Genomic DNA, 26753 nt, shown 5'->3' on the forward strand with positions numbered 1-26753 from the left:
ACAGGAAAGTACAAAAAATACTGGCTTAGGGATAATGAGGATTTCAGGCACGACGCGCAGCAGAGCGATAGGATTATACATCTTTATACCACACAGCTGTCACGTCCGTGACGGAGCGGTGTGGTCAGTCGTGAATCCCGACACACACGCAGCCAACGCGTTGTCGGAGGTCACAGGCATGTGCAAAGCCGTTTTACCCAACGTGACTACCTGCAGGCTTCCCTGGATTACTGGGGCCGTCAATTAGATTAATCAAGCCCACGAAGGTTCTCATGCACTTAAGTATTTGCGGCACCAGGTACTAAGGCAGAGAAGCACGTGGGATTTTGGTTTTATTTTCATTTTTAAACACCCAGGTGGAGCGTCCTTACCTCCTTCCTCCATGACTCCCTGGTACCCTTGATTTTCCACGAGCAGGGTGGTTTAACTGTTAAAATAATGGCTGCAAGTGTTTTCTGCAATACTAGGGACAATCAAGTGGGTGAAAGCTATTTTAACCCTGGAAATCCAGGATAGTACATTTCCAGAGAAACTGGAGCTAACTACTCAATAAAGATTTATAAACACTATGCAATAAGGAGCAATAAACATGACAGTGTGTCAAACAGGCCAGAAATAGGAACACTTCTCCTTGTTTTCAAGAACACCGGGTTTACTACTCAGAACTTACCTTGCACGATGTTGTACAACACTGTAATTACAGAGGGAAAAAACACACCTCAAATAAATATATTAAAATTCCATTCTACTCTCTCCCCTTATTCATAGTGTTAGTGGAATGTAAAAACATGTTAAATAAGCCTCAGACCTTAATTGTTGGTGTTAAAAATCTCCAGGTCAATTTAGTTGCCAGTTTGCCACGTGTGTAAATATGTAAATGAGGGCTGAGGTTTTCTTCCTTTCAGAAAAAGAGGCAGTATGGGTTTTTTTCAATTTTTTTAATTAACGTGGTATCAGCTAAGAAGTGAGTCCAATTTTACACCTTGTTTTCTGTTTAAACCTGCTTCTCCTGCTTCAGCCTAGAGTGTAACATGAAATTAAGCCACAGATTTTAAAGTCTCCAGATATGCTTATTTAATCGACAAACAAGAGCCAGACTGTTCTTCCCCTTGGAAGGAGCAAAGCACCAGTTCCCTGCTCACAGGTGAGAAGTTTGCTAAAATCAAGCATCTTGCATTTTTGAAGTATCATGCAGTTGAATACAACTGTATCGTATCATCAAAGCAACTTCTTGGAGAACTTAGGTCCCCAACTTCAGCTTAATTGTTTTTAAAGTACCATAGGTATTTAGTAGTACAAGATACCACTTTTAATGTAACTTATCTTGCTCCCTTTAATCATGTCTGCTGTTCATTTCCATGAGATTGGCTATGCAGATGAAAAATGACATTTAAAAAACCCAAGCCCATAGAATAAGAAATAATCACATTTGATTTGAAGATGTAAACACCATTTCAGGAATCCTTAAGAAAAACCAAACACAAAGATCACAGTGGACCTCTGACAGTAAAAAAATGTAACATTAATTGTGGAGTGAGAAAGATGCTTTTGAAAATAATTCTTTTAAAATCTATGTTTGAATAGTCAAATATATGTTTGTATCTGCTCTGATTTGAGAAAAAGAAAAAGCTACCATCTTTTTCAGCTGTGTTAGCCATCATCTGGATTATAACCATCCTCTTCTTTCAAGTTGAGAAAGCAGTTTGCTTTAATAATAAAATAATTATAATCAATAGGCTTATGTTTTTATGTCTACCATCTTAAAACAGATATAAAAAAAGTGTAGAAATTAAAATTGCTATACACCTGATACAGAACCACACCAATGCCATTAATGGTCCAATTTCCAAGCATAATTCAATACATACCAACAAGCTGGGTTTGCACTACATAGAAAAACAGGTCGAAACCTAAAAATAAAACCCCAAAATTCACTGACGTGCATTTCACTCTTTTCTTGCTTTGGTAATTTCAGGTATTGTGAAATGGTTTCCATCACCAGAGGCAACTCAATGCAAAGTGGCAGTCACATCAAGATGAAGAAAACTATCCAAACGGTTCAGGTTTTTCTTCTTCCACCCTAGAGAACAGCTGTAATTTTCAGAACCAGCGTATACTCACGTTTGTTTGCATCTGGAAGTGCAAGTAGTAGTGATCATCAAATGAAATGTATTTCTGTTTTAAGTGGGAAAATGCCAACCTGGAACTAAGCTATGATCAGTTCTAAACCAAGGTTCTTCCAAGTGTTCCTTCTGTGATGAATTCTTGAAGCATCTTTCTGTCATTCGAAATGTTACCCACCCGCCTTCCTAAAAATGATTTGCTATTTGCGATTACAGAGAGGGGATCTGAAACCAAGGTTAACCAAACTTTTTGGCTGTGGAAAAGAATATAAAACTCTCTTATAAATTTACTTGTCAGCAGCAAAAAGACTCTTCAAGTGTCTTAACCACTGTACAGCTCGATACTTTTAATACTTCAACTTTTTTTTTTCCATTTTTCATTGTTGAAGAAATAATTTCACAATCTCAAATCAAAGTCAACACTGCAGTGAGGAGAGCTTTTCTACTTTATTACAAAGAGAAGAAGCCTTTATGTGGTCAGAAAATACAAGATTGATCTTTTTTTTTTTTTCTCTTCCTATGAAACGCTGCTGTTCAAACAGCCAGAGTGAATTGTCTCAGTTCACTTCTTTAAGTCCCATCACATTCACTTGGGTATGGATGTCCTTGGCTGCTGAAAATCTGGCCCTTTAGTGCACAGGGCGACAAAGTAGTCCCCTGACCAGCAGTTCCAGAATGTCCCGTTTTCATATATTGCATCCATGCACACCTCCTAAAAATGAGGTACAGCAGGGCAAACATTTTCCAAAATAGATGTCATATATATAATATATACACATTCGTACATACATACCTTTATTCATGTGATGTCCAAAAATTTAAAAAAAATGTACACATTTATTACAAAATCGTAACAAAGACTGGACAGTGTTTTGCTCATTCTGGAAAGATGAAGCTCAGTAATACACAACTCTGGAAACTAACCAGAGACTGTGGCAATATCTTTCTTCTAAACAGTCAAATATTCTTGCATTAAGCTTGGCTTAAACTGCCTTTCAAAAACAGAAGGGGAAGTAAAATGAAGGAAGCAAACCTTGCTCATCTTTCCAAATGAAATACGAGAAGGATCTTCACATAAAAATGCACAAACATTTTTTATTACCAATAGTGCTACAATGAACAATGCAAATTTTGTTGTCTCATTTTTTGTCTTTTTTCTTTTTTTTTTGTTTTTACATTTTGGAAAACTAAGTGGTAAACTTTTGTCAGTGTACTCGCTTGTCTTTACAGACCCAAGCTTGTCTGCTGGCAAAAAATAGAACAAAAACAAAAATTCAGACCCTGCTCAAACTAAAGAAAAACAATTACAAATTTAGTTGTTGGGCAGCACATAATTAGTAAGGCAGGACCTCAAATGGTGACCCTTCGCATGAGCCAATTGCCAGATCCTCAAGGAATTAAAACCAGGATGCCTGAGCCACATCAGTTCTGCAGTTATGTTGAGTATTGTGCTGAGACAGCCATACCCCAAGAAAAGGGAAGTCTTTAGAAGGCTTGCTGAGCAGGGTTGTAGTTGAAGGTTGATGGCAGATGAGGCCTTTCTTCTAATTTGTCATATTCCAGATGGAACTCCTACAATTAAAAAAAAAAAAAAAAAAAAAAGACAAAACCAAATAAAACAACATATCATTTACCTGTCGAGACCTGGTCTTTCTACCAGCCATATTTGAAAAGCACAAATATAGAAGAGATCAAGTCCTAACTTATCTTAAGGCAGCAACACAATTTCGCTATCTTGGTTTCTATATTTTAAGCAGAAAAAAAGTCAATATCCTAAGCCATTATACCTGCAACACGTAGGCTCTCCTACTTTTTTTTACGCTACATTACTCTCAGAACCCTAGTTATGATCTCAAAACAGTTTTATATACGCACACACACAAAACACAAATACACAATCACAGCATGGGCTGAATTATGAATGAAAGCTTCTGTCTTTCAACATGTCAGTCATACGTATTTTGGATGACCTGAAGTTTGGGGATATTTTAGGGCATACTACCAGACCCAACTGTAAGTTAAACTAGCTAGGTTTCTCCTTCAGGAACACTATCTAAGATGTTAGAGACAAAGTACTGAGATCTACTTAAGCCAGAATTTAACAAACTATTCCACCACATTTCATCCTCAGACTTAAGCTTCAGACTCACCCAACCCTCCTGCACATCCTGAGCTCCTCGCTCCTATTATCACACTTTGCCAATATCTTCCATGAGAAATTCTCTCAGTGTTTTATAGACAACCACACCAAATAAAAACCTCTGCCCATGTACTCGGATGCCACTCACACTACTGGTTCATAAATAAGCAGCTTTATTGAATCACCAGCACAATCACCTGACTTCTGTTTAAGGGTGTCTGGTTTGCATAATTGTAAAACATTTCACTGATCCAGAAGAAATTCTTATTCTGACTACAGCAGCTACTACAAACCAGACTGTAAGCACCCTTGATGTCTATAAGCATTGTGATTATTACAGTGAAAAAAGCAGCTTCCTTCCCTGTGACCGTCATTTGTGCACACAAACCTAATCAGTGCATTTTGACATGTGGTGTTTGTTTCTTCACTCATGCAAAAATGTACAAGGACTTACTTAAATCCTATATTTTTCAGATCCTTTCAGCAGTTATCTGTGTCTCATCCCCATTTTATCTTCATTTAAGAAACATAGTAAGCAGAGATGTCAGAATTGTTCTTTAAGAGTACTTCCTGGTAATTCTACAACAGCTACCTTGGACATGTACAGTAATTTATTTTGCCTAACTCGGTGGAGAACCTCAGCAGAACATCCTCTGTATCTGCAGAGCAAACTTAGCCTGCTATTTTTACATACAGATGAAAACACTATGAGTAGTGAATAGATCTTTTAGAACACTCCCTGAAGTGATTAAATAATACAACATAATCAGTTTTTACAGGTAGACAAACCAAACGAAAGACCAAGTCAATGCAAAACCAAAAATAAAATCTAGGAAATCCAACTCTCAGATCTCTCTTCTTTAAGGCAAAACAAGATCCACCTAGCATAGAAAGAACATTCAGCACAGTAAGGAAACAAAGTAGGGGAAAATGCTAAGCATTCAATAAGTCTGTATTCCCCAGGGAATACCGTCCCTAAACCTGGAAAATCCTAGCAAAACCTATGTGAGGTTACAGCCAGCCGCACTGAAGTGCTGCACATCTGCTTCTTTTCTGGTTCCCCGCTCTCTACTCCAGCCAAGGGCTTTTTTAGTTGGTTGGTTGTTTTTTTTATTTTGGTGGTGGGTTTGTTTGTTTTCTTTGCTTGGGCTTTTTTAGGTTATATATATATATATACACACACACACACACACACACACAAGTCAATTGCTTTTGGCATTCCTAATTAACACTGCATGCCAGTTGGTGTATGCTCTCTTTTTGTGCAGATACATACACGCGTGCTGATAGGGAAGAGATGCCTGCTCCCACCTTTTGTCAGAAGCAAGATCAAGGTGTACAAAGCTACGTAGGTATTTTGGTGTCAAAGGCTGGTTTAGGTTGGGTGGACCTTCAGTAATTCTGAAGTAATTTCATAATAGAAAAAATACCACTCAAACTTCTCTCCTATTCATGGCTTCAAATTTGCACATAATCATGTAAGAATCTGCAGATTACTGTCAGTCCATGGTCAGCTTCAATCAGTTACCTGAACCTCCACACGCTCTGAAATGCCTTCAAAATTACACATGGAAAATGGCTACTTAAAGCAGCAAGACAGTATCAGTAGCCTAAAAAGGACCTTCCAAACTTAAGGCAGTTGTGTGCCTGTATTGGCAGTGTCTGAAGGAAACGCTCAGTAGCTTGAGCAGTCCTTTGTGTGCCACAATTTGGAAGCCCCTCGTTTAGAAGAAGGCATGCGATTCCCTACCAAATTTTCTTTAGAAGTATGAGTTCATACTTCAAACTGTCATCGCTTTTTAAAAGAAACAGGCTTAAAACAGCCTTTTTGATTTGCATCCCAGTGTCAGCAATGCTCAAGTCCAATATCCAGCAAAGAACACCTAAGGTTATGTCTGACAATACAAAAAAAAAAGAACTCATTGACCAAATATTTTTGAAAACTAAAAGGCAATTATTTATTACATATAGAAAAAGACTTGTATTACAGGTATACTTTATGTTTTTGCTTTTGATTCCAGGGGCCACTGTGGTTTAGAATGTGAACAGTAGCACTGATATTTTTTAATATAAACAGATACAAATAAAATGTAGAAAAATGCCATTTATCCATTGACAAACATCTGTTAAATTGTTTCATTTTCCACATGGAAGTAATTCTTAAAAATTAAATACCTTTTATTAACCAAGAATAATGAATACTAAATGTGTGTGGAAACTTACAGCACATGTGCAACACTAAATAAATTGTTCTATGCAAAGAAATCAATCACTTCTCATGTCATCCTGAAAACTTGTTTTGAAGGTAAAGTTACATCAGCCTGCACATGTACAAACAATAATAGGTAAGAAAACTAAAGATAGAAGAGAATCGCTTAAGGTGATCCATAGCATTAATAGAGTAAAACAAAACAAAAAGTTAGCAGAATAGGAAGTGTCCTGAGGACAAAACATTCTGGACTGTCTAAGTCCACCAAAGGAGATGGTAGAAATCCCATGGCTAGTTCAAAAATTCCAAATGGGACCAAAAAAGGCAGCATTTATACTGGCTTAAAGATGGATGCAAAGACCCAAATTTAAATTAGGGGCTGAATTAAAATGCTATGGCACATCTGTATTAGAAGAACAAATTCAACTTTGTAGCAATTATAAAAGTATTTAAATTAATATTGATCTTAAAAGGATAGGGAGTAGTTTAATATAGGCAGCAACCCTTACAAGCAAATAAACACTTGGAAATTTAACCTGCTCTCCCATAGAGAATTCCATGTTTTCTAACTAAAAAAACAAAACAAAACAAAACCAAACCCAAAGTAAAAGGTTTTTATAATCTTTTTCCTTAAACAGGATTACTTTTCAAAGGAGAAATTCCAGACACTTCACTTTGGACAATTTAAATCAGTATTTCAGCAAATGTGCAACTGTAGAAAGCATTTTTAGTGTCATATCCACCTCCCTTCCTCTCTCATGTCTCCTCAAAAGCAGCAAACTATATAGCCTAATCCTCAGTGAAAAGTCAAAGTGGCTTTAATCATACTGTACTTTTCATATGCCCTAGGATGAAAACCCATGTACACAGACATATCTGTAATCAGCGTTTTCCTGCATTTTGTTCTGCATTTAAGGTGAATTTGAAGTTTATTGTAATTAATATTTTTTCACTGTTTACTACCACATAACAACATAGAATTAATTCGATTTTCTCTCCTAACAATTTAGGAATTCTCTCATTACTCAACTGTTTTGCTGCATTTCCTTCTTTGGTCTCTTATCTATTAGGAATATAAAAATAGAGCCTACAGCTTAGTAAAAAAGATAAATATATTTATTTGATGTTTTCTTGAAAGAAGTTATTCAGTCTACTTTACTGGGCTTTGTTAAAACCAGTTTAGGACACTATCAAAAAATCTGTTAAAACACATCTGGTTTATGTTTTTACAGACTTAGTCTTAAGATTTAGTAATATTATCCAAAGTAAACAGTTACATTTTACTGTATCTATCATAATGCAGTATAATTTAAAATAGGTATAATATACACAGAAACTCATAATACATAATGCACCATGTCTGCAAAGCACAATGCATTAAAATATGTGCTGCCCTATATTTGAGCATATACACTAGAACAACAGACAAATTTATAAAGCACCTTGAAAAACAACTGAATTTGCACATATAAGAGACAGTAATTTACCAGAAATAATTCTTGTTTGACTGCTTCGAAAAAGGACCAATGAAACTGTTAAAGCAGCAATTACTATTGCGGCCTTCTAAGGAACTGATATTCCCAGCATTCACTACTAATGTAGCAGTTATAGCAAGAGACTGTAATTTATCAGAATGCTTGTTTTTTTTTCCCAGCTGCTTATATTTTTAATTTCCTGAAACATTAATTAATACTTCTGCATTTGTTACAAAAAATTACTTGGCCATACTTTTCTTTGCATCCAAAGCAACATGGAGTTATCAAATACTGCCATTCTTGTTATGGTAAGTCTATGTTAGTCTTCCTCCAAGGAAATGTCACCTCCAGAAATTAGTACCAGAGGTAACAACATTACCACACAATGCCAAGATCACACCTGACATACGTGTAACTTCTTATTTATTTATCATAAATAGAAATGTCACAGAATTATTTCTAGCAAGTGATTCCTTTTCCATGTAACAAAATGGCAATTTTTCCCCAAATCCTTCTCTAGCTTCCCTGCCTCAACTTGCCTGCTGTAATTTGCACCAAACTAAATTACATAAAAATGTCAAAATAATATTCCAGTTCCAATTTTTACATCAAGAAATACACAAGCCTAAAGAAAAGATATTACATCTCTTCCTATGGACACTGGGGAAAATAAAAAAATCATGTTCCTTGTTAACTTACTGCTGCAGGTGCAAAACTTTAGAAAATGCTATCCCTCTCCTTACTAGCTATCAATTGCTTCCTAATGTTGGGGGAATTATTTTCAGTATGCAAAGTAAAGAGAAGAGAATCTTTGCAGATCTTGGGCAAAACCATTCTGAGAACAGTAGTGATTCATATCTCTCTTTCACCGCAGTATCTCCAGGAATGCCTAATAGATGAAGCCAGCTCTACTCTTTAGAAGAGGAAGGATGTAGCGCGCTAATTAACTCATGCACTGGATGCTGCATTTCAGGACAGCACTCAGGACTCCAAATAGAGAAAACTGTCTTCAAAAGTAATGCTTAAGCATCAAGTAGCAGCTTCATACATTTACTACGGGTAGAAAAAGAAGAGACACTAAAGAGGTTACTATCCTTGTACAATTGGCACCGCTTCCTCCTAGTAAAAGAAGTGTTGTGTTTCCACGTAGGGTAAAAACTGAATTCCACTGATATATGAACCGACATGAGGCTCTTATTGCTCATAAATAAATGGACCATATTCAGTTGACTCCAAAGAAGAAATCTATCCTTTCAAAAGGCAATTACCTCCCCTGTGATGATCTCACATAATAATAAAATAGCTTTAAAACAGCGTCTTGGGAAACCTAAGAAAGTATACCAAGCAGCAAATAAATAATTCAAGTAGAAATTAAAACTTTCCTTTTGTTTGGGTTTTCTTTTGAAAGGAGTGATGCTTTTGCTTAAAAGTTTTGGAATTACCTTGCACTTATGAAAAACCATACAAGTAGGGCTTGCCATTAAAACCTTCAGTTACAAAATCTTTGTTTTCTTATGGTCACAAGAAAGGCAGCAGAGGCAACGAGTCACGCATACAGAATGAAGAGCCTCTTATATCCTTTGGGGCAACTAAAATGTTAATTTCTGAGGGCAGCTTGCACAGACTAAGCAAATTTACTGGGGGGAGGGGGGAAGAAAGAAAAAAGACCATTATATCTAGTTATCTCTAGATGATGACAAACTTCAATACACTGGCTAGGAAGAAATGTAATGCACTTAACAGAGGGGACAACACTGAACTTTAGTTCCTTTAATTTAGAGCTGCTGTTTAAAAACGCAACAGACGTAACTATTTAATGCAGTATTTCATAATCTCCAAGCGTATAGATGCGACTCACAGGAATAAAATGCCTTTTCAGCAAACAATTCATAAGTTATGCTCCAGGTGAAAAGATTTCTGATTAAACCAAACACCTAAGCCTGTGGAACCACAAAACATAGTTCCAACATGCTGGAATCACATCTGTTGAGTTCAAGGCTTCAAGATTAATCTGGTCTGATCTGTTAAGTGTTTTTTGGAGAAAAGCAGGAGTGAGATACTGTATCTACAGAAGGTCCGTCATGGAAGTTTTATGTTTGCTCTTTTCACTGATGAATCCAACATGTCGGTTAAAACTCGAAGGAAAAATCATGCCACATTCATAAAATCTCATATAACCAAACTTAAGTGGGGAATGAGATTCTTGACAAACTATTTAACTCAAACAGACTCTAGGCAGGTGTAATGGTTGTATGCATATTGCAAATATATCTTTTTTTCAGCTCTGGCTGAAGCTGAATGCATCACCTTGTAGGGCAGGCTATTTTCAAAAGAGCACACCTCTTGCCAGGTTAGTGAACGTTAGCACTCCTGATTACTCAAATAGTGTTTTGGCACATATCTACATTAAAAAAATCTTTGCTTTAGTGGGGAAGAGAAATCACAGAAATCATGATCCAGTCAGCAAAAGACGTTGTATGATATGGTCTTAAAAGCTGGAAGCTGGAATTAGAAGTTGGATAGTCTTAAAAGTTGGAAGATACTGAAAATTAATTATCTTTGGGGGAGGGTGGAAAAAATGAAGCACAATTCTATAAATTTCTTCAGCTAACAAGTCAAGGGTGAACATTACTGACAGTATTCATGGACAGAAAGGAATAAATAGATTATGAGAAGTGGGAAGGCAGAAGACTATAGCTTTCTGACTTTTTTACTGCCTCTTGGCCTAGAATACAGAAAACAAGCATCATGAAAATATGCCTCCTCCCTAAAGTGATTTGTTTCAAAGTACTCTGATGTTCAAACAACAGACCATGGAAGTCCTGCAATATGCTCAAGGAGAGACAGTATCTGAAAAACAAAAAAAGCAAAGCACTCCACCCACCCATCCAACCCCCATTTTTAATTCCAAAGTAAAATGTGGTAGCTCCCTATTTTATTTTCTAAAGCAAAATAATAAAATATTTACAAGCACAATTTCTAAAATGCCAAATAATGCTTTCCATTCTGTAATTCTGTACTTGAAAAAAAGCTTTCGATTTTAACAAAACTCGTAACGAAAGTTCTACATCCTTGTACCTCCCAAAGAAAACTGAAAACAGAGACACAGCTCCTCCTTTTCCACAAGGAAGCCAGTGTTTTAAGCAATCTTTATTCCCTCACACATCAGAAATTAAGCTAATGAACTTAAAACAATAGGAGGTTAAAAAGTTTGAGATTTTTTGGGGAGGATGTTGGGTTTTACTTTTGTCCTTCTAAAAATACATGGTTGACAGACTTAAGAAATCTGCACAAGGGAAAAGAGATACCTTAGCTACTTTCCTCCAGTTAAGACAGTCAAAGAAGTAATATGTTCCCCTCTCGTACGTATTGGTTTTCATTGTTGGCTCCATGCCGGGTGCCCTGGTGATCCATACTCGTTCTTCTTTGTGGTATCTCCAATCCCGGTTAAATCTTGCAGTTTTAATAGGAAGGAAAAATAATTTTTAGTGTTAGTTATCTGAATTTGACTTCATAAAACTAAAAGTTTAAGGGTTTCAATCAAAACTGTGCAATACATTCAAGATCGAAACAAGATGTCTAAGACACTGTTACACCTGCAATCTCATACCTCTTCCATACAATTATTACACTTCAAACTAATCACATTTGGAACTTTAAGAAGTCTGGTAGGTTCAAACAACAAACTCTTTTTATGATTATTTACTGTTTTTCATTTTGTTGAAGATAGATAAGTTAGACGTTTAATAACAACTGGCACCTGCCACTTCTTCACAGTGCTTCATAATAATGCAAAATTCATGAGACAGTCTTTTGATTTCCACTGTATGAATGAAAAAAAAGTACAAAATGGAACCAAGGTTGGAGGAGGTATTTAAAAAAAGGTTTCCAGCTTTAGATTGACTAAGCTTCTGTTTTCAGTGTCTAACTTGCTGGGGTTTTTTGTTTGGTTGGTTGGTTTTTTAACATCTACTACTTCATTACTGCAATAGATTAAATCATATAAGACTGACAAAATAGTTTGAACGTACAGCTCTACTGCTGCTAATAGCTGTAATACATCTCCTCCATTCATGTAATAGAGATAAAACAGGAGATCTTCTCCATATCGGCCAAGTTTTATTGCAGCCAGCTGCAAAAGATTGAAGAAAATGAGGATGAAAAATCACAATAGATAAATATTTTAAGACATACTATCCCACTTAAATAACACAAGGATACATCCAGAACGTGCTTCCATCCTAAGTGTGTTTGCAAATGATACTCTAATATAACAAGTAATAATTATTAAAACAATTTTTCATCATAGTTAACCTAACTTAAAGAATTCAACAGAAAAATAAACAGAAGTAATGAATCAGCAAGACAAAATTTTTTCCCTATACCTGTGTGTATCTTCTACTTACTTTAAAAAAACAAAACCAAAAAAACAACCAAACATACACATGTATTTGCTCACTTCATACTCTATTAAGTAACATTACTAAAATGTCTTACAATATTTCTCAATGATCCCGTCTTACAGAACTACAATAGTTGAAAAAAAATATAACTAACAAAAAATCCCTATTCATGCAGATATGGAATGCAACAGATAAATGTGAGAATATCTTGAACCACAATTCTGAGCTTATCTCAAGAAGAAATATCTCAATTTAATATAGCATTTGATTACAGTATATGGACTATAAGAAACTTCTGCTTTGCATGAAGGGCAAACTCTTAAAAAGATAATGTGCTCTTCTGCTAACTGTGCCCATTCTCAGTTTTGTCTTCCCTTTCTTTTTCTAAGGTGGAATGGGTGCATGATGTGTGGAATTAGCTGGTTAATGCACCACTGTTCCTAAAAAGATTGAGGACATCCATAAAATGCACTGATTTTGAATATTACCTATCTGAAAGAAAACTTGGACAATTACTGGTAATAAATTAACAAAACATATGCACACACACACACGTACTCACCTTATCCCTAATGTGAATGTTAGTTAAGTATTCAGATGGAACATGGAAGTCTAAAAAAGAATCGGAATTGATGCAACTATTAAGACATGTAAATGAATATAATTTGCAAATATTAATATTGAATTAAATAGTTATTTCTCTCTTACCTATGTCTTGAGGTCGACAAGGTGATGATGCCCAGGGTGATGCAAATTTGGGATAAAGATTTCTGAAGAAAGAGAAAAGCAGAGATTTATCAAAATTAAAAAAAAAACCCAAACCAACCAACTAAAAAACCTCCCATAACCAACCTCGCAAACCTGAAAACCATACAACCAAAATCACTAGCTGGAGTGAGAAGGAAGGGAAAAAGGAAATATCCATCTCACTTTCCTAAAACAGATACACTTATTCATTTTGTTTTTACTGTGGGGAGTAAGAATGCATTTAAAAACTGCCATGGAAATCAAGGTCAAGATTTACTTTTGAGTCTATCATTCCTTCAACTTAGAAGTGCCAGGGATCCCACCCCTTTTCAGGGATCCCAATCCTTTTCAGGGATCCAATTTTAGATGGTTCACTTTGCGTAGGAACAGCTGCCACAAGCCTGGTGGGTTCTGATTTATTAGCCTATGATTTAACAGGGGATGAGAAGCTTATACTGGCAGATTTTTTTTCTTTTTTTTTTAAACTAACCAGTAAAGATTTTACTCTTCTTCTAAATTTTGGTGACGACAAATAAATTGAATCCCAGCACAACATGAACGTAAGTTTATTATGATTTAGTATTTTTCTTTCATATAGATTTTGCTAACATATATTAAAGAAATGGAGCCATTAGTTTAATAAAGAGAAAATTATGAACCTTCCAACTCTACTACAGTGACTGATGTACTGAGGAATAAGTTTTCTAATTAACAGGTAAAGAAGTGAAAAAAAGGACTGAGTGAAATGTACTTCTGCCAGGTAGCTACAGCCTGCTTTTAATTATCCATGATAGCACACTATTATGGCAAGTTCTGTAAATGAAACTTGAGTATGGTACACCCTATCAAACCCTTGCTTCCTTCTTCTCAAAGGCCAAATAATTACTATTTAAAAAAAAAAATCAGAAACCTACCAAATTACCTGAACACAACCAACTCCCAGCTGAACTATATGGGCCAAAAACTACACTGATCAAGTGGTGTCAATCTTACTCCAGGCTAACTAAGCTTACTGTTAGCAAAAACATGCTTTAGAGCCTGAAGGAAGATTTCAGTGGCAAAAGCTGCAGAAGTTGAAAACAATGCAACCATTCCTTCTACTGAAAGCACGGATAGGCATTGCCCCAAGAAGAGGAGCACCATGCGTGCCCCAGAATTTGGTTTCCTAGGGCAAAGAATCCAGGATTTTACAGACTCAGACCGCACCCCTGTATGCAAGAAAAACTGAAGTTTGTGCACAGTGTTCCCTCTATGATACAAATAAAACTCTACTAATTTAACATTTTTCAAGGAGGTATGGGACAGCCTACAGTCTATTTGATGATGAATATTTCAGAAAGCTTCAGAACATGAACAAACAACTACATAACCTCTAAAGAACTACATGAAGTAATGCCATTTTTCTCATTTTTGTTTATGTAGAATTTTAAGCTATCCTAAGGAATTCAAAGCATACTTCTTAAAGAAATACAGGACTGTACAGGCAATACATAATTATTCTTTCAACAAATCTTAACCTACCTGCACAGAAAATCTATATAAAACCAGGAGTTAGAAGGGTTAATTCAAACCATTAGAGATATACACAGAATTCTAAAATTTTGTTTCCAAAAGCACATTTTATTGTGCTAAGTATTTAAGTCAGACAGATATTTATACCATCAGAAGTACCTCACAAGGAAGAAGATTTCAGCTTTCCACAAGTGAAATGCTTTTAGTTTTTGAAACAACAATTCATAAAGCAAGCAAAGGACGTTTAACATAAGGCAAGATGGCAGGCCAGACACTGAGGACTGCACAGGCTCAGTATAAATTTCATGATGCAGATAAAGTTCATGATACAGAACTGTTTGGATTACATATTAACCCTATTCCCTCCATCCAAGACCCTAAATACCCTATATACAGTAATTAAATATTAAAAATGTTTAAAATCCAGCTATTTACAGCATAGCTGCTAAGGAAAAGCGGCAGCATGCCAGGTATATGTAGTGTTCATGTACAAACACGCACTGTTTGTGTGGGGATGGGAGTGGAGAAGCTACTGGATTCAAGAGAGAAGTGAGCTGTGAGACTAACACTACACATGAAGATGATATTACATTAACGTAACACACGCTGCAAATATCTACAGACAATTGACTTTGGATGATCGTTTTGAAATATTTTTAGAAGTGCCAATGGCATAACAATTTGACTAACTTTTGATGCAAGCTCTATAGAACAAATTTCTGGAAGTGGTAATTTCTAAAGAGTTACATCTCTAGAAAGAGATGTGTAAATTCATGCCAATTATTTCAAGACAGAAAAATCAGGAGCCACTTTTCTTATGCTTTCCCTCGCACCTTGATACCCACATTCATCAAACTTCCCTGATTATATGCAGCTGCATATAAATTTGTGAAACGTGGAAACTGTGCACGTGTATGCTGTTTGGTCTTTGTTTTGTTAATCTATTATGTGCAAACCTTAAAATACATATACTACGCTGTCAACAGGGCTAACACTACATAAATCTCTGCTGAAACAAAATGATGGGAGATTCTCAGCTGAAAGACAGAGTACCAGAAATCAAATTTCTCTCACAATTACAGTCACCTAGAAGATACTGCTTTTGTCCAAACTGATCTAGGTTCCTTCTGTAACTAGTAGAGAAAGAGAGGCACTCTGGGCTGGTGATTCATCTCACCTATCTTAAGCACTTACCTCACCATTAGTGCAGCCGCTAACTGCTTTTCTCCCCACTGTGTCTACAGGAAGCCTAGATGACTGAACTTAGGTGAACTGAATGACTAGAAGTTAACTATAAAACTGCATTTTCATTTAAATTAATCTTTGGTGCTGGGTAGCACTGCAGATGCTCTGTTCATCATTACACTAATATAAATCAAATTTACCCCCTAAATTGCTGAGAGTTAAGCGTAGATATCCTCAAGGAATATTATTATTTGAAAAATAACATATACATGAAATTTATTAGCAATACAGTGTCAATTCCTTGAAGGAAGTCCTAAAGAAGTTGGGAGAATAAGCAAAGCCACTACTTTTATTGAAAGTTTGCATAGCAAGATCTCAGTATGCCTTGAAGCACAATTCACTTGTTTATGAAAATTTTATTTTACTGTCATTACATTTTCAAATTTTATTTGGCAAAATATCTTGTGGGTTTGTTAGTCGTGTGAGCTAAGTAAGCTTATTATAAATGACAGCATAACAAAACCGAAACCGAAGATAGTACTAAAAACCAGAAACTTACTCAGGCGAGTTGAGATTGAGACCTAGTGTTGTTAAATCACTTCCTAATGCAAGATGTACCATTCCTGGATCTGTCTCTGCTGCCCTGATGAATGTTAACAAGCCAATCATTCCAAACTGGTCCGTCACCATCCCTTGAGGAATGTTGGTAACCCGACCTGGGCAAGAAGAACAAATTAATTTTCTCCTTTCAAGAAGTGGAAGAATCAACAAGGTGACCTAAATGACTGTCAAAACTTTTAAAGAAGAAAAAGTGGAATGACACATACCATCAGGTAACACCTGGATCCCTTTTTTCTGCTGGTTGTTGTTTTGCGTAGTTGAACTTTTATCTCCAGGAAACTTGGGCCCATCTGTGCTGGATGATGTTTTGCCTGATGTACTCAAATTCTATAAAAAATAATTTGCAGAGTTGGTATGATGGAAACAAACCACAATGGAAAAACTTCTTGACCATACCTTTCAGTCAAGCGCTCTAAACCAGTATGTCAACTCACTCTAATAAATTAGGCATTAAAATGGAACCAAGCTGAAGCTCTCGAGTTCTACTGACTAACCTTATGTAATATTTACCACTTCCTAAAGTATACCTGTCATACAATAAAGAGCTATTAATGAGCTAACAGCTTGCATTCTAAAAGGATAAGAAAATATTTTACACCTGACTTTCAATACACAATGTATATCCTAAGTGCCTGTAACTAGAGGATATTTTGGACTCATCACATCATATATTTTTTCCATACAGTCTTGCTCTCACATAACACTCCATGACATAGCAACAGATAACAATAACTCAAACCAATTTCAGGTGCAAGCAACATACAGCTGGCACATTTGCAACTATCAGGAAAGAGATGTAAACACTATGTCTGGCAAGAAAACTGTGGTTGCGCTCCACGAGCCCATATACTGACAAAAGATATCTTCCACAACTACTATTTCTTACTCTTTGTTATTCTTTAAAACAAGTCTGCAGTAACACAATGTAATTACATTTACTCCCTCCTTCCTTACTGTATTCAATGCTAACTGTATCAGAACATTTTCCACACAATAAACTTGGCCACAACGTTTGGGTGCTAGGCTTCCCCCCGTCCCTTTTTTGAACAGTTGCATTTTTCAGTTTTCACACGAGATTGTAGTCACATCTACTACTTCCTCATCAGTATTTATGCCACCTCAATTAACATATTTTTTTTCCAATTTTAAGTAGTAAACCAAACAGAAAATAGAACATTTTGTCAAATACTGTAGGAAACTTTTCTCTGCCATCCAAATTTTATTCACCCTTCATTTGTAATAAAACCCCATTTTTATTACAAATCTTTCAGAGTAAACAATGAAAAAACCCCCATCATCTTATGATTTAAGCTATATATCTAATGCATGGTAATTACAACAATACGTAAGATACAGCATATCCCACTAGTCTACAATATACCCATGTATGCAAAGGTCTTTATTAAAAGAGCTTCTTCCTTGTGATTTCATTTCCCCATCAAGAATTTTACCTTGAAGTGATACTGTACCACCTAACTTTTAAAGGATTTGACAGCTTTCAAGAAAGCTGTTATAATGTGTAAATTACTACTACTGATGAGAGGCACCAACAGCAAAAAATAAGCTGGAATTGGTAGAAAAAGAAATTACAAATTGCAAAACTTGAAAAATACATATCAACTCTCAAAAATAAATTTTGAGATGTTCTTGCAAGTTCCTCCCTGGCCCCTCCCCCAAATACAAAAGGATACACAGAAGTCATATGAAATTAAGAAAGCAAGGTCGCAGTGACTGTTGGGACCAAAACCTTTCTGAGAAATTCAATTTACATAGTAACATATGAAATGCTGATTATGCAAAATTTCTCATTAATTTAGAGGGGCAAATTTGAAAATCTTATATTACAAATATAGTCACTGCCCATTTTAAAATATAATCATCAGAAGAAGCACAAACACTCAAAATAAAAGAAGATTTAAGGTTTACTTACAGATTTATTGTCATCATTACTCGATGTTGGGTCTTTGTAGCTGGAGCCTGGTAATGCTGGAAAATCTTCATTGTGTATTGAAAAGTCCTGGGACTGCTCACTTGCTGGTTTTGTTACCATTCCAACTATCATCAAAATGAAAGCAGGAATAACATTAAATGACTGCTAAGTAAAGAATTTTCTGCTGTTGATCTTGCTTACTGTCCATTTTCACTATGTGCAAGCTGTACAGCAGAAATTACTTTCAAAAAAACCAGGTAAACCAAAACAAAGCATATTCATGTAAAACATCCACACATATTAGACTAAAGCCTCTTATTTAAGTGTGAGCTGAGAAACACTCCGGGTTAAATTCATAGACACATCCACTGCTTTAAGAATGAAGCCCAGTACTTTTACCAGGAACAACAGCACCTGTTTTGCACATCTAAATGATCAAATAATCTTCACAGGCATTATTAAAGCGGTATTTAAGGAAATCCACTGATGAAGGAAGGATGTACTGCTTTTAAGATTATAATACATTCTTCCTCCATTCCCTAATTGCATGAAGAATTTCTTAGCATAATCTCTTTAGAAGCAAGTATTCTTAAAAGGTGCTCAGCTAACTTGCAACAGAACATATCACCAATGAAATACTTGCCTGTGACATAAGACCGACTCCTACTTTCAGTATGAAAACTGAAAGCATTTAGCCTGCAACTCTCAGTGCTCTGACCCTAATTTAAAAAAAGTAGGCCAGTCACATTGGAACATGGATTCCGACTACTGAAAAGCAACATTCTTTTTTTTTTTAATGCCAGTTAAAAAAAACAAACCCCAAAACAAAAGCAAACAAACAAACAAAATCAACCAAAGAAAAGCCCCCACACCACGCACCCAAGGGCAAATATTCTTTGCTGAGAGATGGAGAAGTAATACAGTGATTTGGTTGCAAACAACACTGCACTAGAGAAAGAGAAGACAGAAGGAAGTCTAGGGCCTATTTTTAATAAAGATTCTTAATAGATGTATAGGATCTAAAATGGTTCAGTAGATGACTATGACTTTCTCTAGTATTCTGAAGTTGGAGATCAAAGGTCCTTTCTTTAAGAAAAAACCGCACTGAGTTGATCTTGTTTCTGCTGTTCACCCTTTTCATCCAGGGTTATTACAATTCCTTCCACTGGATGAATAAAATTGATAATGAATTAACTGTTGCATATTCTCATTCTATCTAAAAGTTATCTGAAGTCTAATTTTCCTGAATAAGCTAAGCATGAAGAAAGTATGTCTCTGCTCAGTTTCAAACCTTCTTATTCTTGACCACAACGAAAAGTGCTCTCCACCTATTGTTGCTGGAGACAGTGTACAGTGCATCTCATATCCCCATTTCTTGATTATTTCTACCAGCACACCCATCCCCTGCATTAAGCAGCTGCTCAAGATGAGTCTTCAGACAGAGAAATTTCTTTCCTGGTTCACCACACAGTCATGCAAACACCGATGCTAGCACCAAAACAGGGAAATGGTGTAAGCGCAGGAGCAATGAGAGGTTTTTTTATGCAGCAGTGCTGCTGAATGCTGAACTCCAGCTCCATGCTGGAAGTACATCTGTGTGGATCTCCTTCCTACCTTCTATCAATTTTCCACGTAATGGCTTCTCTTTGAGACAGACAGCGTCTCATGTAAACCACAAGCTGTATTATCTCTCCACTCTCAGTGTGGCTTTTCGGTGCCTTTATTTGGGGAAGTGACTTTTCCCTGTGTTTAGGAGCACTTCAGTTTAACTCGTGTAGCTCTTTCTCACAGCTATCTTAAGCAGAGGGCCCTGGTTACACCCAACCCACGAGGCTACTTTCTCCTGATAATGTGGTATCTATTATTTCTCTCCAATTAAAGTTGGAGATATCTTTGGAAAACACTAGGTTTTTATAGTTAGAAAACTCTGGGTTATTTTTGGTTGGAAATTTGACAAGTGTCACAAAAATAACTTTAGGTTATAAAAGCAACTTTTCAGAGTAGCTGATGCAACATGCATGACAAAATCTACTAAAGTAATAAAAAAGAATTGTGCCTCATGCTAAGCTTACTTGAATTTTTTCCAGACCCAAATAATAAGATTTGTATCCACCTTAAAGTTTTCCCTTTTATTATTTTTTAAGCTGTTCAGCAAGAATTATATAAGACACAGACTTGGAATCTGACTGATAATAGTTGATGCTTACAGGCTATTTTTTGAAATCTGATGTTCATCATAAAAGACAGTGAACGGTACTACAGCAAGTACTACCACTACACAGAGAAAATATACAGTATGTTTACAGCTGCTGACTTTTTACACAACAACACCTCTAGTAATCAAATATTATTTCTAAAATTTACTACTCGGACATTGACAGTTCTTGCATATGTACAGTTAGAAAACAACCTATTGCCTAAGAAATGAGTGAGCAGCTTCCGAGTAATCATACTATACAGACTGAAAGCCCCAACAACCTCTATTGACAGTGCAACTAAAGCAGATGAGTTCCAATAGTTACAAAAGCCTGAGGGTAATCTCCAATCACAGAGATACTGAATATTTATTTTAAAAAAATGAGACTTAGGAGCTCAAGTGTCTGGCATTTTTTAAAAGACTACCTATTGTCTTATGAACAGCAAAAGGTGAATCAAGCAAACACTGATTTCATTGAAAGAGCTTTCAAAAGTATAGTCTTACCATAGGGTGCCCTTCCAGCTAAAGGGTTTATTAATGGAGTTGGATTGCCACTTCCTTCCCTTCTGTTTCTGTCTGCTAGTGCTGGAAAATCTGAGAGGTCCAGTCCTGTCACATTTTCACTTCCATCTACAATAAAAACAGGTATTTTAAATTCCCTTACATTTTTTACTCAAAGACTTCATTATGTGCAAGGTAAAGGTAGAACATATTTTCTTTCTTCAGGTTGATCTTTTTACTCATTATAATTATTACAAATAACTACAGCCTCTGTGTTAGGAGGCTAGCCTAAAGAGCATCAAGATGTTTGGGGTTTGTTTTTAAACAACAGCTAGACAACAGTACTTAGTAATGAAGTCTACTCATTTTGAATTAAAGACTGCACGTGTAAAATACAGGCGGCTATCAAAATTACAGTACTAGGATAGGTAGCTTTTTTAAAATTTAAGGAGCTATCAAGAAGAAATTTGAGAGAAGATAATAACCCATATCAGCAGCAACATCAAGGAGCTCTTTTGTCCTTAGATAAGGTGAGATAAAGCTGAAGCAGTTGTAGAGCCAATGCAGTGCAAGTTACATGGGAACATTTTTTCGTTTGCAGCAGAAAATACTACATAGGCGAGGTCAGAGCAGTGGCTCTATAAAGATGTCATAAGGTCCGAGGGGATGCCCAAACCCTTACACTCTGTGATGTCACTAGCACCTCAAGTTGCTTCATATACACGGCTACCTACAGAAACACCATCACGGACAAACCTAAGGCGTTTATGCAGAAGGATATTTTCCCTACTCTAGTTCACTAAATTCAGGTGAAGAAGTAATTCCCAGAGAAAAACCACAACTGAAACAACTGACTGAAAGAATCACATTATACACCAGCTGCTCAAAAGGAGTTGGAGATATCAAAAAATCTTTCCCACTGTTCTTACCCTATATAATGTTTTTGTAGAAAATGGATAAGTCTTTTCTTCTCTGATCCCCTTTTCAATTCCATAAGCTATTTTGCATTTCTAACTGACTGGGTATAATCTATAGTCATGTGATGTACAGTGAGCATTCTACAGAACACTTTCACTTTGTCTTCAAAAGTATTAAAATCCACTGTTAGGAAGTAGTAACGGTTTCATAGCACCGCTCCTGGAGCAGTGTTTCTATGGAACAACTTAAAATCATAACAAAGTTGCACTCCAACAGAACAAAGTATTTTCAGTTAGATTTACTTAGTCAAAAAAATCTCTCTACTGTACTTCAAGATCACCATTAATCATAGTAAACTCACCTGTTCCATTAAAAATGTTACTTGATAAGGAGTTATTCATTCCAAATGCCTGATTTCTGTTCATCCCAAATCCAGACATACTGTGAAAAAAATCCAGGAAGTCAGACAAAAGGGTATACATACTTTGTAACTTCCAGTGGAAGGCATTAAGGGGAAAAAAAACCTAAGACACTTAAATTATTTTAAGCTTAAGCAATCCACGTTAGCCTAAACTCAGTTTTTAATTATTTTCCTTTATACTTCTGAAAACTCTGAGCAGCAGCAGCAGGCACTGTTCAATCAAGACAACTGGAATGACTTCAAAATAACTTCAGTTTTTAATAGCTGCTATGTCTTAAGACACCTGCCAACCAACAAGTTATGACAAACACGATCGTTAGTAATTTCATATTGAAAAATGAAGCAGCAGTAAATGCAATAGTGAAAAGTCAGACTGCAATCCGTTCATTTGCAGGTGGGAAGCTGGATCATGGAAGTGATCAAGTTGATCATGACTCGGTTATAAGCTGAACAGTTATGGTGTGCAATCATCACCATGTACATACGGCACTAGTACGAGCCCAGGGACGGTCTCTGCCACACAAGGACACCAGCTAAATTAAAGTTTCATACAGTCAGGCAAAAATGCTTGAAGACATCTAAATATCATATAGAACTACTGTGGTCGGAAAGACACCCTCACAAACAATCCGCTTCATTCTGTGCAAGCTGGAGATGTTGAGAAGCCCAAAGGTAGGCCCCAGCTGAGTGAAATTCTGAATTTTTGCCCTGTGGGAAATCACAACATTCATTTTTTCCCTGTAACAGGATGGAAGCTGATGTTTTAGAAGTTTCCGTAAATAAAAACATCAAACATCTTCCTAGTGGAAATTTTACCTACGTGGACTTTTTCCACAGTTACAATTCTGAAGCATTTCATTCCAATTTGAAATAGCCCTAAATGCTTCATTTTGGATTGAGACATCAAGAAAGGGAATAGTTAGCCAAGGCCGGTCCTGTCCTGCTTTGCTTCCCCAAGGTAGTGTATCTGAAAGGCATCCAGATCTTTGACACCTCACACATCTGAAGAAACACATTCCTGGTATCATCTGTGAATTCTAGACCTGGTGAGAGCACCAACAGGAGACAACTTGGTCTTGAGGGCATATAATCTAGCCTGGTGACAGACAGTATTTCTCATGCAAGGGTTTTTATGTTTGCTTTTAAAGTAATTAGAAATAACCATGTTAGGAATTTCAGGGATAGGAAAGGGATTAGGCCACAAAATGCATACTTCTCTACAATTGTTTGTAACCTGTTTTACCAATGTAACTAAGAAAGCGAAAGTGAAGTAGTTTTTAGGTTCAAAAACCTAAAAACTTTCATTCCTCCAACTAAGGCAACCATTCAGAAAACACTTCTTGGAAGTCACAGAACTCATGCACCTGTCAAGGAAACACCATAAATTTCTTTTTCCAAGTATAAATTCAAAATTTTGTTAAATATATCAATTAACAATTGGATATGTACCACTACTATACTTCCGTAGACTAATAAACTATGGAATAAGAACCTGTCATTGTTACAGTGGTATTTCCTTCTCAACTTGTAAAAATTGTAGCTTCTTGAAAATGAGATATACAATGCAAACAGTGAAAGATGAGGATTTTAATTCAAATGCTCCTGCAGACAGGGATTTAATTATCTACCCTACAGCTGAGCGATATTTAAACACGTACTTGCTATACATACATCAATCTCCAAAAATCATTGTCCTCTGCATGTACAGTTTTTAAGTATATTACTATTTCAACCTTTTATGATGCTCAAGTTTCAAAAATACTTTAAAATCTAAAATTATCTTTTAAAATTATCATCGCCTTTACATGCCACCATACATCACAGGAGAGAAAAGACAAATTCTATGTAATCAGGGGCAAGATACAAAGTCTTCTCACACTCCAAGAACATAAATCGCTACTACCAAGTCTCTATTGCTGTGACTGAGAAAAGCATTTTTATGCCTCTATGAGTGCGAAACTACAGAACCAAATAGCCTGCCCAGTTTTCAGATGACCGTGACATTAGTTTTCGCCTTCCTTTATCCATTTTGTAAAATACTAAGTCAGGTTAGAGGTGGCACCTGACTGCCATGAGCTTGTTTGTGCCCCGTCTAAGACTCAGTTCCCTAACGAAGGTCCTGAAGGGAAAAAAGGATGAAACTGGGAGCACAGAGACAGTGAGGTCATGGAATGAAGCCTGGAAAGCAGTCAGCTGTGTGAAGCTGTGACTACACACATTAAATAATTAGAATCAAACACACTTTTTACTACAAGTTTATCAGCATGAACTGAGCATAAACACAGCACCAAACCACAGTTAAAGCCTAATGATTTATGATATTAGAATCTTGCCCAGTGTTAGAAAAAGAGCAGAAGTGATTGAGAAGCTTTTGGCATCCAAATGAGCACCAAATCCTTAAATGAATAGCAAACTACTGTTCTCTGTATTATTCCTGAATTTAAAGAAGAAAATACTAAGTCCCTACTGTGTCTGCATCAGTTAACTATTCTTCCAGAATAACTATTGTGTTTTTAAATCTTGCCTTACTTCTTCCCAAACACCCATAGATGAATAGTCTTAAAATGGATGCATATACCCAAAAGTCAAGATATGTTTCAAAAACAAACTTGTGAACACATGAGAAACATCACATATTTTAAAGAAGCAGCAGTAGAAATTCAATAGTCAAAAACAGAATTTAGCTTAAGGCCTCAAAAAGCTTGCGTGACTATTAAAAGCAGCTTCAAAGTTTATTGCCAGGAGATGAGAATGCATGAAGCGGCTTTTGAGCTTTATTCTAAAGGATAAAAATTAGATTTCCAGAGCGGCATTTAAGCATCTCCATGGCTGTACAGGGATGGTCCAACTAAACAGCCTTACCTGTTCACAGTAAAAGGTTGTCGAGAGGGTTGCTGCTTTGGCATACATATTATGCTTGGAGAGCTTCTGTTGGGGCTGCCTAACCCTGAACTGCTCATGCTGTTTGTCCTGCTGGGAATTCCAATGCCCTGACCAACCTGGGAGTGGTTCATCATATTCCTAGGATTCATAGGCAATATCCCCCTGAAAGAGAAAAACCATCCACAGAGATGAATCTGTACAATAGTATTTGGTTACTCATTTAGATTACTAATGTAGGACGGACTCTGAGCTGTTGCAACTTAATTTGTGCTTAGCGTCAACACAGCATGTTTGGATTACTCTCTATAATTAATGTAGTTTTGGGTTTCTTCAGAAATACCAGATGACCCATTACATACTAATCAAGTCCTTGGTCAGGTTTAGATAAATACTTAAGTATTATGCATTTGAGAAGGTGTCACAGCTCTTTAGTTAACAAGCACTTCAGACCTGCTACCTTAATATTCTTATACAGTGTATGACATGCATACAAAAATTTTAACCGTACATTTACCAGAACAATCAAAAAACAATCTCTTACATTCTGAAGCAGAATTTGCCAGCAATTTGTCCTTTACATACAAAAATCAAATACTGTCTTACAGTAAGTCCTTACTGTTCTACAGTATTATTTCCCTAACACAGGCAGTGGTCAATAGAAACTACTTTTCTTCTTATTTTAATTAATCAGACTGTAAAGTAGTTGAGGCAAAATATGCAGAACATTTAACAAGAGCTCTGCAGAACGACACAATCGCAGAAATATTGGCTATCAATAAATACCTGCTCGGAGATGGAGGCGTGTGAAGTGACATTGTTGGTACCCCTGTTGTTGGCGTTACGTGGCTCGGTAACTGAGTGCCTTGTGATAAGCTGCGATTTAACTGAGGGGTATTGTTGCTCATTCCCCTCATTGGAAGGCCTAGTGCACCTATTGAAAAAAAATTCAGAGGGGTGGAGACATAGAGCAATCAGGAACAAAGTCTTCTCCATCAGGTGTAGATGGAAACAATTTATGCTGACAACCTACAAAAAAGTGTAAAGACTGAAGGAAAGTGCAGTGTAAAAACTAAGTCCTTCTTTGCACAGTAGAAGCCCAATTATCTTAAATTTAGCCCCATTTCTGTTAAACTTTAGAAAGGCTCTTTAAGGAATTTCTGTATTTGAGTCACTAACAAAATTTTGTTTCCTTTGAGATGCATACTGTAGAGAAACGGTTCAGTTTTGAGGTTTTTGATGAGGACATGAAAATCTACAAATTATCTCAAAAAAGGCAGCATTTTGAGAAAATTAGTAACTGCACTCAAGAAACACATTCATTACTTCTGAACCAACTGGTATATGTTTGGCGAGTATTTAGAACAGTGATCTGTCTTGCTAAAAATTAAGCAAACCTTTAATGAAAAAAAAGAAAGTTATGAATATTTAGTTAACAATAACATTGCTTTTAGGACAACAAAAGCAACATTTTAGGCCAGTTCTCTGTAA

General features: G+C 36.3%; 1 protein-coding gene across 6 annotated transcripts in view; it reads right to left on the reverse strand.

Moving 5' to 3' along the window:
* Nucleotides 1–2551: 2551 nt before the first annotated feature.
* CNOT2 (CCR4-NOT transcription complex subunit 2) overlaps nt 2552–26753 on the reverse strand; it is a 94437-nt gene continuing 70235 nt past the window's right edge. For 5 of the 6 annotated variants that reach the window (XM_069773529.1, XM_069773534.1, XM_069773532.1 and 2 more), the window contains 12 exons: nt 26049–26196; nt 25245–25427; nt 22323–22402; nt 21047–21172; nt 18346–18470; nt 16622–16742; nt 16354–16510; nt 13059–13120; nt 12913–12962; nt 11979–12079; nt 11256–11400; nt 2552–3695 (listed from right to left, as the gene is read on the reverse strand). In XM_069773529.1, the coding sequence (XP_069629630.1) occupies nt 3609–3695; nt 11256–11400; nt 11979–12079; nt 12913–12962; nt 13059–13120; nt 16354–16510; nt 16622–16742; nt 18346–18470; nt 21047–21172; nt 22323–22402; nt 25245–25427; nt 26049–26196 (1385 nt within the window). In that variant the 3' untranslated portion in view covers nt 2552–3608. Of the gene's footprint in view, nt 3696–3719; nt 9001–11255; nt 11401–11978; nt 12080–12912; nt 12963–13058; nt 13121–16353; nt 16511–16621; nt 16743–18345; nt 18471–21046; nt 21173–22322; nt 22403–25244; nt 25428–26048; nt 26197–26753 lie in introns of those variants that run through there. The other variant, XM_069773531.1, reaches the window with a different exon arrangement.

Source organism: Haliaeetus albicilla, chromosome 28, assembly GCF_947461875.1.
Source record: "Haliaeetus albicilla chromosome 28, bHalAlb1.1, whole genome shotgun sequence".
NCBI classification, from domain to species: Eukaryota; Metazoa; Chordata; class Aves; order Accipitriformes; family Accipitridae; genus Haliaeetus; species Haliaeetus albicilla.